Source organism: Anomalospiza imberbis, chromosome 1 (genome assembly GCF_031753505.1).
Source record: "Anomalospiza imberbis isolate Cuckoo-Finch-1a 21T00152 chromosome 1, ASM3175350v1, whole genome shotgun sequence".
Lineage (NCBI taxonomy): Eukaryota > Metazoa > Chordata > Aves > Passeriformes > Viduidae > Anomalospiza > Anomalospiza imberbis.
In genome coordinates, this window is record NC_089681.1 from 110,942,678 (window position 1) to 110,959,103 (window position 16,426).

Below are 16,426 nucleotides of genomic sequence, written 5' to 3' on the forward strand. Positions count from 1 at the left end.
AGCATACTAAAACGAGCACAATCTAGGGAGATTTATCCAGTGTAAGTAAGCATTGACATCCTAAACACAGTCTTGGGTTTCATCTGTGTGAAAGGAAACCAATTCTACCAAGTTCATCTTTCCCCTTTCTTGGAGGAAAGGTGGAGGGGAAATGAGACTAACTGAGGGAATTGTTGCATTAGCTATTTAAATCAGCATCTCTTGCATCTTCTCATTGCATCTCTTTCCCCTTGTAATTTTTTCCTTCCCGCCTATGTTACATGTCAATTCTTTAAACATAGAATTTTGAGGTGACAGGGATGGCTTCTTATTTGGTCTTATTTTAGCTTTTGTGTGGACATACACAGATCTGGTATTTGTAAATCTTGTTTGTAAACTCTGCTTAATTTTCTTACAGGGTGACGGTTGGCTGTACGTGAATCCTCTCTGGAAGACCCATTGACAGGAGAGTGCGGTTAACTTGTAACTTTACCTGAAAGGCATTAAAATGATACAGTATGTAACTTCAGGATGTCCTTGGATAGGTCCTGTACCCAGAAGATCCCCACGGGAAGCTATGTACTGTGAATGATGCATCTCAAAATAACCATGAGCTCGAGTTTATTCAGGAGCCATTTTGTGTGTGCAGATCCACAGACACACAGGCACAGGTCACTAAGTACCCACGGTGTGCATGTGTTGTGTGTGTTATTTACACTACATGTAAACAGTACCAACACCAATAGTGACTCAAAGACCTTTTCCTCCAAGTTTTAGGGCACAGAACCCTGGCTGGACTCTGCCAGGGTTCCCTGAGTTGTGTGCTTGCAGGACCAGGCCCTGTGCTAGTATTTAAGAAAATACTTTTTTATTAGTACTGGTTAAGGTTTTTCTATTTTTCACTTTTGCCAAAAATGTTTTGCACTTAAAATGTGATGTGTCTCTTAATGGCAGTCGATCTGTCTGAATAGTCAGCGAGTAACTCACTTTGACATAAGAATGATCCACTGGCTGTGCTCGCTCTGGGTTCCTGAGCTCAGGACGTGTTTCCTGTCACTGACGAGTGTGAATTTCCTGCCACCCTATAAGAAGTAGCAATACCTTCTCCAGAACGTTGTTCTTCACACTAACCCGTTGTGTCCTCGCTGCTTTGTCTATTCATGCTCCAGCTGTTGAGTCCATCTCTGGTCACCACCCCTGAGCCAGCTGCTCTGGTAACTTTAATCTTGCTGTGTAATGTTCTCTGGCTGCTGTCATGCCAACACTTCTGGCTTACATGTTCCACTAAAAGGGATTGTTTCTGATAAAACATCTGGATGATTAGAGGTGATATAACTAACCTTCCCAGATAAATGATTCCCTGATGTAAAAGTAACAATTTAGTGAATTATTCCACTGAGACAATAACTTTATGAATGAAAGAAATGAAATGGGATACGATTTGTTTTGTAGTGTTAAAAAGAAAAATTAAAAAATCCTGTTGCTTGATCTTGCTTTGTAAGGTACCCACTGTGACACTGACAAAGTGGATTCTAGAAGTGTGTTAAGGCTTTGTCACTTTTTAGTTTGTATTTGTTGGAAGTTAAGATGTTTTTGAGAGAGGTGGCAGCAAAAGGCACATGTAAAATGTGCTCAGTGCTTCTTTCCACAGTCCCCGTAACAAAACCACTGTATTTCTAACACAGAGTAGCATGGATAGTCATCTGTAGAGCTGAGTAATTTTGTGCCTTTTGTCTGCTTTGTTCATACACTGACTTATGCTTATACTACGAAGATATCTATGTCAAAGAGCTGCTCCCATCTGTCCCTTGTGCGTCCTGCATTTTGTTTTTTTGGTAGATGTTAAAATCTCTTGAGCAGTCCAGAAGGCTGAGTGGAGGAGGTATGTGCACAAGGAAACATTCCATTAGTTGTTCCTTTGGATTTGAACTTCAGATCTCTATTTAATGAAGGTGTGGCTACTTTTCCTCCTAAATCTATTTAGTCTTGTCTGTATTTTTTTTTTTTGCACATTAGAAAGATTCATGTTTTAAATGATTTAAATCCTATTTTTTAAAAAAAGTGGATTGTATGAGCTTGGTTTTGTAACTGACACTTTTTTTTTAAGAGGGGAAAAAAAATCTTATTTTTTAGGAATAGCTGATGTAACAGTTTTCTGTAACAAAACCAAAATTATCCTATTGCAGTAATCACTGAACTGCTACTGAGTATCATCAGGAACACTTGTACTTTATCACCTGCAAGAATTCACTTTATAATGGATCCATTCTTGTTCTAGAGATTAGTCTGATAAGTACCTAAAAGTATTCCTACAGTTTGTAGTATCATCACAAAGAACAATGGAAAAAGCAGAGTTAAACCCATGGAACATCCTCCCAGAACTCTCTCACACACCAAAGAACAAGACACATGCTCATTAAATAGCCATTGCAAACCTCTGTCTCAGGCATGCAGGCCTGGGCCCCTGAAGGAGTAGACCTCTTTCAGCTGGGATGGTGTGACTGTCAAGGCTACAGAGATGCTGTAGCTGTTCTTTTGAGGAGAAATTTGTGCTTGTAATTTATTGAAGATTTTCTCTGTCTGCATGGTTGGTTGTTTCTGCATGCCGAGGACATTCCACTTGTGCTCTGGCCAATGTTTTGTTCCGTTCTGATGCTATGAAGAATCCCCTGATGCCATTACTACTGCTTCCTTCTCAAATTAACTTGGGAGACACGAACATAAAAAGTCCTTTCAGAAAAGATCTCATCAGTGAGAGACTTCAGAACAAGATTCACAAGTGTAATTTTATTTTTCCGATATTATGTGTTCAATATATTTTGCAGGACTGAAAAGTAAATATTCATAAGCCTTATTCTGTAGGTCGTTCCAATAGCTGTCTTGGAATTACAAGTAAATACTTTCCTTTTCAAGTAGCTGATGTACACTGAATTGTAATGTAAAAACTTCCATGTACTTCAATTTTTTTTTTTTTGTGCATACCTGTAGAAAGCCTATGCAACCTTTTTCTTTCTTAAATTAGAAATGTTCAGAAAGAAAATTTATACCTTTATCATTTAAAAGATGCTCTGGCAGTCTCTTCTGATTTGCCTTCCTTTCATAATTTGTGAATTTAAAATGAGAATGCTCATGAATAAAAGATTTGTTTCATTTAGTAGCGGGATGCCCTTTCTCTTTCCATGGAAGCCTTAGTTCAGTGGTGTCAGTCACTGACTGTCCAGGAGCTGTGTATGACACCTGAGCATGGTTCCCATGGAAGTGATTTGCTAGGTTAATCTTAAGTTTGGTGTAAGGCTTTTCCACCCTGCTTATTCTCCCAGACACTCTGAAGGTAAGTTTTTTGTTTAAATTGGATAGCTCTACCCAGGGAAAACAGGGCTGGGCAGCAACAGCAGATTTAGGAAAGGCTGGGGAACATCTGCTTCATTTTGGCAAATAAAAAGGAAATAGGCAAAGGTGTACCCTTGCTTCTGAAAATCCCATTTAATTTAATCTTTATCAGAGATCATTCTTGATTAGAACATCTTAAAACACAACTCTACATTTTATTGCAGCATTGGACACTTACATGAGGAGAAAAAATGTTCTTAGAGGAATCGCACAGATCGTTGCCAGCATTTTTCAAGTGTTAGATAATGCCCTTCTGGTTTTCTTTAAACATTCATCCACAGTGCTGGAAACAATCTTGTTGGAACACTTTGTTTTTATGCAAAACGGAAAAGAACATTGCCTGTAAATAGGGCAGGAAACACTACCCAGCCCTGTTCTTTGCCTTCTGTGGCATTGCTTCAAGGCCCCATCTTTGAGCAGTTTATCCACTTGGGTTAAAGATGTGACAGTGTTTTAGTCACAGCCAGATAGGATTTTTTTTTTCAGTTTTTACTCCTGATGAGACTGGTATGTACAAGGGGCTCTGTCAAAGCACTCAGCTACTTTTTAAAGAGTAAATCTGTCAAGCTGTTTAATTAAAGACTTTTCTCCTTGTTATGAAATTACTTCTGCAAGTCAAAATATTTCTTCTGGGATTACCAACAGCCCTGTCTGCCTCCCTGCTCTCACCAGTAATGATTAAGAGATACAAAACCTATGCAGTATTATTGAGTTCTAGACACTTGCAGCTTCAGTTCCTTAGCAACTGCTGACCTAAGCCTGGCTCACGTGTCTTTTGTTGTGTTTGGTTTTACTGGTTTTATTTTTCTTTTTTTACTGTTTTGTGGCAATTATGCTTCAAAATTTGACATAGTAGAACAACAAAAGGAAAAAGGATGGCTGGAATTAAGGAAATAAACTAGTCTGGGAAGTGTGTGTGATGAAGAGGTAAGATGCTGGTAGAAGTGCTGTTCAGTTCTCCTGAAGAGGCAGGAGTTAGTTTAGCTGTTTGATTCCAGGATCCAGCTGTAAACATACACTGTATGCAGATTCCTGAGGAACCAAGGAAGGTGAGACAGTGCCAGTTCTTCTTTGTAATCTTGCTTTTTCTAAGTAGATGCCTCAATGACTTCCAGGTTTTTATTTCATTTTAACTGCAGAATATTGGCAGAATCCTTGAAGTCATGTTAGATTTAAGAAAACAATAAAGCTCAGGTAAGTAGTAGGCAACCTTAGGCCCAGGCTGGCTGGGATCCCTGCAGTTGACTTATTTTTATTTCACATGCCTCAGATTCACTTGTTTCTGCTGTTGAAGAGAACACTGTCACCTAAGGCTGAAGACAGTCTGTCCAAATGTAAATGTACCTGAAGAGGGGAGGGCCGTCTTCTATTTCCTTTTTTAAAACAAGGCTGAATTACTGCCAAGCCACAGACTGACTGGCAGCCTCTGTCCTGCTGCCTTTCAGGTGATCTTCCAAATGTTAGATCACTTATTTCTCACCCATGGTCAGGATGCAGATTGGCTTGGAAGCAGCACGACACTAGGAATCGTGCATGACATCATCAGTCAGCCCTTCTGCTGGTGGGTGAGCAGCTGTAGCAGCCTGAGGAGCTCCAGATGCTGGAAGGAGTTGCTGCAGTGTGTGGTTGGGAAGTCAGGCTGCTCTTCCCTGGAAATATGACAGCCACCTTCATTTCATCACAGCAGAGGCCCTAGATTTGGCCTAGTTTAAGCTGGAGGGAGTTAAGAAGATGCTGTGGCTTCATTACAGCAGCTTGGTGAAGTCAGGAGATTTGCAATATGGAATTCTAATGTCTTAATTTATGACTAGGACTGCAAGCAACATGTTATCAAGTTAATCACAACAAAACTGACACAACATCCTTAACACAAAACTTGAATTAACTTTATTTTCCCCTACAGTTGACAACTGGTCTGCATTGAGCTTTAAAGCAACAAAATAAAATGAAATCTCCAAACGACAGGGGCCAGAAATCCAGATTTAATTACCTTTGTGAAAATGTTGCAGCTGTAGTATTGGTCTGTATAAACCACTGGAGTCAAAATGAGTTCATAAATCAAAAAATATTCTACACCTTGGGAAAGAAGTCAGCAGTAACATTCTCACAGAACACTGTAAATTTACATTTTCTTCATGAAAGGTACATACTATTCTGCATTTTACATCAAGTTATTGATGCAAGATTTGTTTTTATAAAAAGTTACAACTTGTGGCAGGAAAACAAACTGCAAAAAACCCTTTCATTTTAATTAAAGAAAAATTTCAAGTCTGTATAAAGTTTCCTTGTAGCTGGAAAGTGAACACGTTCGGTCTCCATTTATATTTTAGTGCATTTAATCTGACAGTTTTCACCACTTAAAAAAAAAACCAAACCAAACCAGTATAAAAGACAGACAAAGCAAATAGCACTAGAGCAGGGATTTCTTCAATTGATTTAAGCACTCCAAATAAAATGCAGAGAAACAGATTTCCATTAAAACTTCCACCCTTGCCAGAAAGGCAGTGAGGGCTGAAGAGGTTTGCAAATCTTCTACCTCTGATAGCCACAGAAAAGGGGTTTTGTATACCTGTCAACTTTCTTTTGCCCGGTAATCAGGCTATACTTGTTTTACCAATGTAAACATTCACCTAAAATAGTTTAATTTCTGTTCTGAAGCACCAGCAGCTCCATGGTGCTCAGTTGTATATTGTTATAGCATTCATTACTGTCGTTTCAGACCTTTCAGAAGGTTACAAATTTAGCCCTTGTATCTGCAGTGTGCAAGATTTGCCTTGTCTACCTTGTGAAATGACAGTGTAAGGCAGCAATACTGCAATCCCGTGTTGAACAAAAGCAGCTTGTCCAATTAATCTGTCCTGTCACCTCTTGTGAAAACTGCAGCTTTGCTTCTTACACTCCAGCTCAAAACCAGCCTGCAGCAAGAGTAAAAGGACATTGAAAGAAACCATTGAAAAATAATCATGGGAGTAACTTGTTTTGAAAGTTGAATTTGAGAGAGCTCTGCCATCTCTTTCTTGTTGAAAAAGAGTCATTTTCAGATGACTCAGTCCAGTTTTCATACTGCTGCTATTCAGCTGAACAGTGTTCTCCAGAAAAGATTGACAAGTAATGCATGTGCCAAGGACCAAATTACAGGGTTCTTTGGTAAAGTCAGTCCAAATTTTCAACAGATTTGAAGGATAATATGTACCAATAAAAAAAATGCTGCTAGACTTGGATAGCAGCTCTGTCTTGCTTCACATTACAAATCTAAAACAGCTGTTCTCAATAAGCCAATATTTTTAATCAGACATTGCCTGAAAATTTTGTACAATAATCTGGACCAATGATGGTTCTGTACCCTCATGTTGCTGTGAAACATGATTTGAGCTAAAGGCAAAGACTGGTTATCTCAAGGACAACTGCTTCGTATTAGCAATCAGAACAGTGTGTTTAAACTGTCTTCCTGTTGGGTCTCTTGCCTTTCTTTAAAATTAGTTTATTCTTAATGTAGCCACGCTTCCTTTTGGAGGTCTAAAAAGAAAAACAGAACAACAGGTATTAGTTAATGATTTAGACTTGACCATGGTTTAATGATGTGCATTCAATGCCTGAGCTTTAGATTGATTTTAAAGAGCTTAAATGCTAAACCCTCAACTAGGCATTATCCAGTTATTATTTTAATGTTGGGATTATTAATTCCTGCCTAACAGTTGCTTTTGCACAAGATGTGCTTTTGTAACCCTGTCTAGCAGATCTGCAGAATTGTTTTCAAAGCATGTGCTGAGGCAGAATTAATAATTAACCAACATGATAAAACTCTAATATGCCCAAAGGGCAAAACTGGTAAAAGTCTTAGTTTTGTTTGGAAATACCTTCTTGCATCTTTTGCACTATTTGATTTCCTTAAAAGTTAGGTAGAAGTATTTACTCAAAGCAGCATCTTTCAAAAGAAAAAAAAACCTGAATAATCCCATTTTAGTCTTCTAAACTCTGCTGTTGGTCTGTAGGTTGCTTAGTTAGTGCTTCCTGCACATTCCTTTATCAGCCTGGTTTAGTTTTTTTTTTTTTTTTAAGGTAGTAATGGGAGGGACCATTAATGTTGGTCATAGGTAAAATTAACTTCAAATTTGTGTACATAGTTTGTGGCAGGTAGAATTGTACATTCAACACACATGCCAGGAGGCAGCTCCCATCCTTGCTGCACATTGCTGTGCTTACCAGCAGGGTCTGTTATTATTTTAAAAAACTGCATTTAATCAACATGACACCAACAACATGCTTATAATAAAGTGAGATAGAAACAAAATAATATGTAATATTCAGACACATATTTTATCTCTGAGCTTCCTAATGTGATAGGAGATGGACTGAATTTCCAGTAAGGAAGCAACTGCTGAAAAACTGGCTACTAAGGAGCCCTTGGAATGTATTTAAGAAATCCTAGCTTGGACACCTGTCCCATGCTCTCCACCGCTTCTCTGATTTCTTAATGGGAAGTAGAGCTTGTTTGTACTGCAGCCTTCAGAAGCTGTATCAACTTCTAAACAGAAAATTTACACATCCAAGGCTCAACTGGGGTCAGTGCATCTATCATAGATAAATACAGCCTTCTTGTCATGTAAGATCAAAAGTTACAATGTTAAGTGTATGACAGGCAAATAAAGCTTATAATTTCAAGATATGTCTAGCTTCAGTGGCAACTCCCAAATGCCTTACTTTATGTACTTCCCATCAAATCACAGAATAAGTATCTTTAAATTTAACATTCTCTACTTGCAGAGAATGTTCTTTACTTGTATTTCCATGACACAGTGTAAGTCTACTGCCTATACTAGTTTGTTAGACAGGATTCTGGAGTTCCTTTTGCAACATCTATTTGAATATATAAAAAAAGATGTTGTGAAGGAGAGGGCTGCTAACAGTCTCCCCAACTCCCCTGGGAACAGGCCTTTAATAGGCTGAAGAAGGGCAGCACAACAAACACTAAAACTGTGAAGATGACTTCAAGCAGTAAGCAGACAGACACTAAAGTTCCATCAACAAAAGTTTCATATTTAATTTATTTAATACAAAATTGCCATTTGTAAACTTCTAGGCATCACTACTTTCAAACAAAGTCAGAAAGCAACTTCCACATTTACTTAGTGAGCCATAGTTACTGAAACATGAATTGATGTACTTTAGAGATTATACTTCCAGTTACATGAAGACTTAAGAGTTGTAACAGCCAGTGACACACTCTATGTCAAGTTAGCATTCTGCCTAAAAAAAATCTAGCCTTGTGTCTTCACATGCTTTTAAGTAAAGCAGACAGTAAATTAACAATTATTACCAGCAGGCAGGTCTGATATTGGACACTAACATGAACAGTATCCGTAACATTCTGGCTAGTGGAAATATATAATTCACCAGCTAAGTGATTCACTGTTAAAAATAAACTCCTGACCCCTTTCAGTTACTTCACTGGGAACCCACCTTCTTTGACAAATACTTCTGTTTCGGTACAATGTTGGTTACTCTAGGTTTATGATCCAGTGTCTCTCTGTTGTCTAGTTGTTTGACCTTGTATATTCTAACAAGCCAGTGCTCTGAGGTAAAGGCTTCTTCCAGATGTTTAAATTTAATGTCTTTGTTGCCTATCTCCGCATTGCGTGTACGGTCAAATCCTGGGGGTGTCCGAAAATCCAGCTATAAAAATTAAAGTTGCATGTTAGTTTGAGACAAAATCCAGAACACCAATCACTGCAAACTGCGAAATTTCATTCTATAAGGCAATGCCTTCAGCTGGCCCAAGTCAAAGGGCAACACTTCTCTTGCATTGGTTACTCTACTACACAGAAAAACCTTTGAGATCCTAAGGGACAAATTCATTCTTACTCCTACAGCTGTCACAGGAGACAGTACTTAATGTCTCAGCAAAACTCAAAACTACCTTCTCTGCATTCAGAGATGAAACAACTCAAAGAACAGTCTGAGGTGCAGCAGCCTGCGGTGCTTTTTCAGCAGAGCTGCTGCCTTTGTGCTCTTGCCTATACTGCAATAATTTGCACTTCCACAGTTTTCCATGTAATCCAGAAGTAGTTCACAATTATCAGTTAAATTTGGCCCTGCTGTGTTACAAGTAAATCCACTGAAAAAAGGATTCTTGTGCTAATACATCAGAAGGAAGGGCCCCTGGTGTGGGGCAACAAGGGAAGAAAAAGAAAGGAAAAAACCAAACAGGTTTAGCTCCATCCCTGTGTTTGGTGCTCCCAAAGGGGAGTGACAACTGCTGCCCTTGCTATACAGTGTAGTGTTTTATACACTGACGTGACTTGGATGGAAATCATGTAGTTTCTGACAGACATTAAACAGTCAGTAGTTCCACTTGCATGTTGCTATTACAACAAACAAATCTAAAGCTCTCCACAATTGTTGTCACAGTTGATGCTTTAGTGAGCACACAGCACAGTGCAATCGAGATACTCATCTGGGGCAATGTGAAGGACACCAAAAATGAAGTACAAGTGTGGGTTAACAGCAGAAATGCTTTTTGCTAAAGGTTATAAACAGCAGACCATGACTGGATGTGTTTTAATTTGTAAAGCTCACTCTTACTGCAGATTCTGCTACTACAAGCAATGCTTAATTTAATCTTAATTTAAAAGATAGAAAATACATTAAAATAATATTTGTTTTCTCACATTTCAGTTAAGATTCAGAAGAAGTTGTAGCACTAACCTGCATCTCTCCAAATCTGTAATAGGACATTTTATACATGAGGCAGTTCAGCAAAGTTGGAGAGCCTGCCTTGTCTACCCGGAATTCTCCCTGAGGGGTAAAGTAATCACTTTCCTTTAAACAGAAAAGAAGATACAAAGAGTCAATGCAAACAAAAATCTTAAGGGAATTTCTCATTCCTTTCCCAAAGAAAGACACATAAGAATCTCAACGGGCTATTATAGTTTAAAAGCTGATTTAAGGTAACCTTAAAATGAAAGAAATGGTGCTCATTAAAGGTGAAATAGTTGCAAACTACCTACTTGTAACCCAGATCCCAGTGGATCAGTTTTCCTAAATCTTTACTTTGTGTTGTTAGAAGTTTTGTCATATCACTGTAAGTGGTTCTGGAAAAGTTACCTCAAATTGTAAAATTTAGTTGGGCATCTATTCTTCAGAAAGGCGATGAACACTATTGTTAATATACAAGTTCTGCAGGGTCACTATAAACTTCATATATTCTCCATGTTTAAACAAAACATTTCTGCCATTTTCATCTCAAGTACAAGATGAAAGTATGCACATGGGCTACTCCCTTAAGCCTGTGCTCAATATCTAGGAGTTTTTGTTAGGCTTAAGAAAATATTACTACAGACTTCTGCAATCTCAGAGGTGTTTGAACAGCTTAAACTCTACATAAGTCAATATTAACACTTTCACTTGTCTCCTACTATTACAGTGTTTGAAGAAATTTGTAATGCTGTTTAAACAGTCTAAACGCTCCTACTTTTTTCAAGCATGTGATGATGCACAGAGAGACATGCAGACAAGAATTACAGAAAAAAAATCCCATTTTTAGTATCATGCAAAAATGTGAAATGCTTTTGAGGCTACTGACCTTTCAGAATCAAAAACATTTAAAGAAACTCTGCTACAGGCCACTGCACTCCTACTATTCTAGAAAAACAACCCCAGCACATGTTGCAAATAAAATGGCAATTAAGTAGTAGAGATTTCCCTCCACTGTCGCGACCACTCACAGACAAGTGATAACAAAAATAAAAGGGTTTTTAAAAAAACAAAAAGTAGAAGTTCCACTTACCCGTATATCTTTGGGATGTTCCCCCTCTGCTATTCTCACCATCCACAAGAACTTATTAATATCATCACCAGAGTAGCCAATCACACCACCAAAAATAATCAAAACATAATCCACATCCAGGCTTCTCATGATCTCATAGGCTGCAGATTCATTTGATGACATTGCCTTTCCCACCTGCATCATTACAAAAATATCTTAAATTTCTGCATAGCTGCCTATCGAACAGCTCCACAGATCAGTACAGCCAGACCAAAGCCCAGGAATCCTGTGCCATGTGCTCTAGGATGGCCCTGCTTGAGCAGGGAGATTGGACCAGGTGACCCCACTGTGGTCCCTTCCAACCTGCGGTTCTGTGATTCTCTAATACCTATTTGTCAACCAAAGCCAACATTTTCATTCTAGATAAAGAAAACCCATTGTGAATATTTAGAAATGCTAGAGCCCAGCCTAAACTGAAATATTTTCTCCTCTGTAAGAGGAGTGCTGCCTGTAGAAAGGAGTATTTTGAGTATGAAATGTAGCAACAAGGGTTTTCCTTTTGTGGCACCTACATATTTTTCAAGTCATAACTGTATTACCAAAACTTAAGTGTTGCAGAAAATACCGAATTACAAATTATTTTCAAAGCTTTAGAAACAGCCCAGAGTGTACGAATTATTTGAAATGTGATTTTCTTTTTTTCTTGAGCTCTGTCTTTCATTAATGAAGCAGCCATTGTGCATTGCACTAAGTAGCACACAGGCACCCTCAGCACTGAATTCAAGGTAATCTATACAGAGAAAATGTCAGAATAAAACTTTTTATAACTGTATCCAGCACCTCTTGTATCCTGGTCACTTCCCACACTTAAAAGAATTTGGTCAGCAACTGGTATGCATTTTAGCAGTTTTGTTTGCTCTTGAAGCTCTTGTACTTAAGGCATAGTAAGGTATTGCTGTAGTCTAAGGGAGTAACTACAATATACATAATACTGCATCTGACTTGGTAACATTCAGCTAAGAATGTAATTAGAGAGCACTAAGCTTAGGCAGCAAGCTGTCAAAAGACTAAGAAGCCCATCTTCTTGGCCATTATCATAATTAATGTGAGCTTATTTGCTAATTTCCATCTCTGTGCAGGAGAAAATCATCTGGACACATCTCCAGGGCATGCCTCATTTACTGCACAAGTGCAGGTATTGGCCACAAGACACATTTATTGCTTAGGTCCCCCTTTATGGAGTCTTCATTCCAAAATGGAACCTGACAGTGCAGTAGTCATACTTGAGAGAATTCTTTATTGAAAGCCATTATTGCCCGTTGCTGCAATGTGTGTGGTTACTGTGCTTAGGCAACACATATGACTTCCAGTCTCTATTCACATGATGCACCTTGTCCTGCAAGAAACTGTGAGTTTGGATGCAGTATCTGTATTTCTACCTCTTGTAGCAGAGGGAGGCACACAGAGATATCACAACTGAGTGTCCATTAAAACACACCAATACTGTCAGATCAACAACCAAATTAGAAGTGCCTCAGAGTACATGGCAATGCATGTTGACTGACATTAGACTGATATTAACACCATCAGTACAATTTCCCAATTTGCTTCTAGATGAATGTGAGTTTCCTGTCCTGTAAAAAGTGTGGAGGTGTGATCTCTCTTCCCTCAATACACATTTTTTGGGACTCTGCTCAAGGCATTGCTTCATTAATTTGTTGGCTTTGTACACTGCTTTTTGGCAGATCTGATCCATGGCTGTACTCACTACTGACCCAAGACAGAAAGAATACAAGAAACTATCCTAATTATTCTAATTTCTTGAGCCCTTCCCCCATTCTGCCCTTGTAGCAAAACATTCTGGGAAGAAATGTGATTGATGATAAGTCATTGCACAGCACAAGTTACCCTCTGTGGTGCCTTGTAATCACAGGCAACACTAACACCCTGCCTTAAGCACACGTACAAAGGTTAAATTTACTCCTCAGAAGTGAAAGAAATTAAAGGTGCAGTCATTTTGTCTATCTGCAAATTTGAGAAGATAGAATTGCATTATGCCTGCTACAGTTCCACAGCTAGTCATAAATAATCACTTCCTGTGATTTTCCAGATGTCTGAAAATTTGTCTAGTCCTGTGGTCAGTTTTCACATGCCATTCAGAAATCCACTCAGCAAGTGACACTGCTGAAATGCAAGGATCCTTACTTTGATAGGCCAGTAATGCAGTGGTACCAGCTATTACAGTATTAATCTCAAGGGGAATGGTTACCTTAGGTTTTGTCCATCCTCCCTCAAAGAAGAGAAACTGAAGCGGAAGTGAAGTTTTAGAAGCTCCAAGTAAACAAAATGAAAACTCTGAAGCAAAATTGATCCCTATACTTCAGTTTTAAGAAATGAAAGAAGTATGTTCCTTCCACATTTGTGTTTCTCACTCTATGCAATTTCTCCTTAATATCAATCGCCCTAAGAGACACCTGCAATTTCATATTGGACTGGAGTATAAACATTCTGGTGTTTCTGCTCCATAGAAAACTGCCACCCTTACCAAGGCGATGTGGCTGTTGTTCCAAGTGTTGTTATCAACCAGGGTTGTCCTGTTGGCCATTCCCGCTATCTGGTACCCATAGTCCCACCATGACATCACTCTGGCGTGCTCGTCCGTGTTCTGTCTGAGCCAGTAATAGGCTTCTCTGAAGTCATCCAGGATATTCCGAGTGCTGCAAAACAGTTCATTTTTGATGAAATACAAATACTACCAACAAATTAACTGCACCATGGTAAGTCTGGGTTCACAAATAAAGATTTTCTTAGGAGTTCAGCTCCCTTTGAGGGATTTTGTCACCAGCAGTCATAACTTTGAACTCTCTGACAGCTCAATGTCCAGAAGCTGAACTGCTTTTGAAGACATGACTGCTTTTGAAGACATGACTGCATGCATTTCCAGTCAAATATATATTCTTAAACAAGTTTTCCCAGTTCACTCCAAAGCTTTTTTTTAACCATCATTTTTACTGGCTTTTGGTAGGACTGTTTTTATATATTTCATTAAATATTTCAGAAAATGTTGTATCTTTTTGAAAATTAGAGTATTGAATAATTTTTTATTCAGGTCACGCTTCCTTTATATAATAAGGAGTGATTTAAAGAAGGCAAAGCAAATTGCTAATGCAATGGCAGTAAAAAAGGCTTTTGCCCTTTAATCACTTCAGACTGTAGACCTTACTTACCCATCATGGTTATAGGAGGCAAGAACCACGCTGGGGCTGGAGTATGCATTGCTGGTTACCCAGGTACAGTGAACAGCAAACATCATCAACAACATCAACATCAGCATAGTCACAATGTTTTTGATATTGGGACCCAGTCCTTCTTCTGTTTTCTCCTGCTCAGACACATGTTTCCTCACTTTGCCTGCCTAAACAAACACAAATGTATCTGTTACGATAACTTCTATAATCCATGACACTGGAACACAAGATTTCTAACTCTTGCTTCCTCCCCTCACCTTATCATACAGGTTGCCAGGGTTCCTTTTGTCATCCTCATCACTGCTGTCTTCTATTGGTGGATTTTCCCTCTTCATATCATCACCCAAATAACGCTCAAAGACATTGGAGAAAGCAATTGCTGACAGCATACAGACCACTGGAGTCAAAGTGAGCATCAGGCGGACCATCACTCCAGCAAAGTAAACAGCGCTGATTGCATACAGAGCAACTGCAAGGAAACACATCTCGTGGTGGCAGTTTGAAAATAACACTCACTCTGACTGCACACGTACATGCTCTCCATAAAACTACTTCTGGAAGTGGGTTGAGCATCTGTGTGTATAAAGGCTTGAGTGTGCATCTTGAATTTCATTGCTTTTTAATTTACAGACATACGGCTGAATTAACGTTTATGCCTTTGAAGCCTTAAACCCTTCCTGAGATTCATCTCGACAACTGTTAACAATAACACAACCCCATTTTCAATATTCACTAGTAATGTCTCAGAAGATACATTACTAGTGAAATTTAAAATTATACACCAACAATACTATTGGAATAATAGGTTACTTCATTTGATTAAAAGAGTCAAACAGCTCTAGACCAAACAAGTTATTAGAACTGAAAAAGCAACAGGAAGTGTTATTATTTCATGTAAATATTAAATTTTTATTTAAGTTAGAGGTATCTGTGGACAAATTGGGGGCTTGTCTACATTATAATTCTATACAAATAAATAACATGATATTGCGGGCCCTATTCTGAAGTAAGTATTCCTGAGCAGTATTACCTCCACTTTGTCTTCCACAAAACATAAACCAAGATTTTCAGAATACTACAAAACATTAAGAACACATTATTAAAACCCCCAAACAATCCTGTATACACTGATTGGGAATATCCAACAGTGGTTTCCTTGTGGTAGACTCATCTGCTACAGTTTAGAAATATCCTCTTGTGAAAGATTTGCCACAGAGATCAAGGGACACTGATTTATCAGATTATGTAATGTAAATATTTTCTACATTGTGGTGAGGCAGTATGGCTCTCCATCCTCACTCACAGGTCTCTTTATGCTGTGTTAAATGGAAGGTGCAGCCTTCAGAAGGAGCCTGAAAACAAGCTGCCCAGCACTGGTCTTGACAAACATTCCCTGTAAACATTCCTACAGCTCACACATGTCTTAGGTAGCCTAAGAGGCAGCTATATTAGCCTCGAGCCTCCCGTCTCGGTAAAAGTCCAAGACCAAGACCTGAGTGATCTTCACTCCTCCAGATAGGTTACACTGCTTACAAGCGTCATTCAAAATCAGAAGCTGGCTTTCACAATACAGCTTTGCACAAAAAAAAAAAAAAAACAAAAAACAAAACAAAACAAAACAAAAAAAAAACAACCAACCAAAAAAAAAAAAAGGTGTCACTGACGTAAGGAGACCCCACACTTCCATTTTGGCTTGTGCCTTATCTAGCACTTGTTCCGAAGCAAGAGATTCTGTTCACTAAAATAGCAGAAACCCTGGAAAGCAAAGGCATTTTGAATAATTTGTCATGGGATGAATGCAAGATGCCCAAAGGGACCCTGCCTTTGCACAGAGCTGTTCTCCTGGCTGACCAGTTCTGTGGAACCGCATCCCACCAGAGCGTGCAATCCAGCTGCAGAACTGAACACAACAAATGACTGCATCCCACCTCCTGGGACTACACTCCATCACCATTTCAGCAACCTCTGCACTTTTATAAACTCTTTTAAAGACTGCTGGGTGCAGGCAACTCTTAATAATCAGCTTTAAACACACCACTTTTAA

The 16,426-nt window shown here is 38.7% G+C and overlaps 2 protein-coding genes and 1 long non-coding RNA gene across 5 annotated transcripts in view; 1 reads left to right on the forward strand and 2 right to left on the reverse strand.

The window, feature by feature from the left end:
* Nucleotides 1-14,852, forward strand: part of OSBPL10 (oxysterol binding protein like 10) — a 124,699-nt gene extending 109,847 nt beyond the window's left edge. For all 3 annotated transcript variants that reach the window (XM_068206132.1, XM_068206139.1, XM_068206148.1), the window contains one exon: nucleotides 398-14,852. In XM_068206132.1, the coding sequence (XP_068062233.1) occupies nucleotides 398-442 (45 nt within the window). In that variant the 3' untranslated portion in view covers nucleotides 443-14,852. The remainder of the gene's footprint in view (nucleotides 1-397) is intronic.
* The window catches only part of STT3B (STT3 oligosaccharyltransferase complex catalytic subunit B), a 51,487-nt gene continuing 40,294 nt past the window's right edge, over nucleotides 5,234-16,426 (reverse strand). Inside the window, exons 10-16 of the mRNA XM_068206119.1 lie at nucleotides 14,640-14,851; nucleotides 14,362-14,549; nucleotides 13,680-13,851; nucleotides 11,156-11,329; nucleotides 10,075-10,188; nucleotides 8,830-9,042; nucleotides 5,234-6,885 (exon numbers count right to left, since the gene is read on the reverse strand). Coding sequence (XP_068062220.1) covers nucleotides 6,805-6,885; nucleotides 8,830-9,042; nucleotides 10,075-10,188; nucleotides 11,156-11,329; nucleotides 13,680-13,851; nucleotides 14,362-14,549; nucleotides 14,640-14,851 — 1,154 coding nt within the window. The 3' untranslated portion in view covers nucleotides 5,234-6,804. The remainder of the gene's footprint in view (nucleotides 6,886-8,829; nucleotides 9,043-10,074; nucleotides 10,189-11,155; nucleotides 11,330-13,679; nucleotides 13,852-14,361; nucleotides 14,550-14,639; nucleotides 14,852-16,426) is intronic.
* LOC137483245 (uncharacterized) lies at nucleotides 14,919-16,156 on the reverse strand. Its single transcript, XR_011004409.1, has 2 exons — nucleotides 16,017-16,156; nucleotides 14,919-15,955 (listed from the first exon to the last, which is right to left on the reverse strand). It is a non-coding gene; the product is annotated as an uncharacterized lncRNA (long non-coding RNA).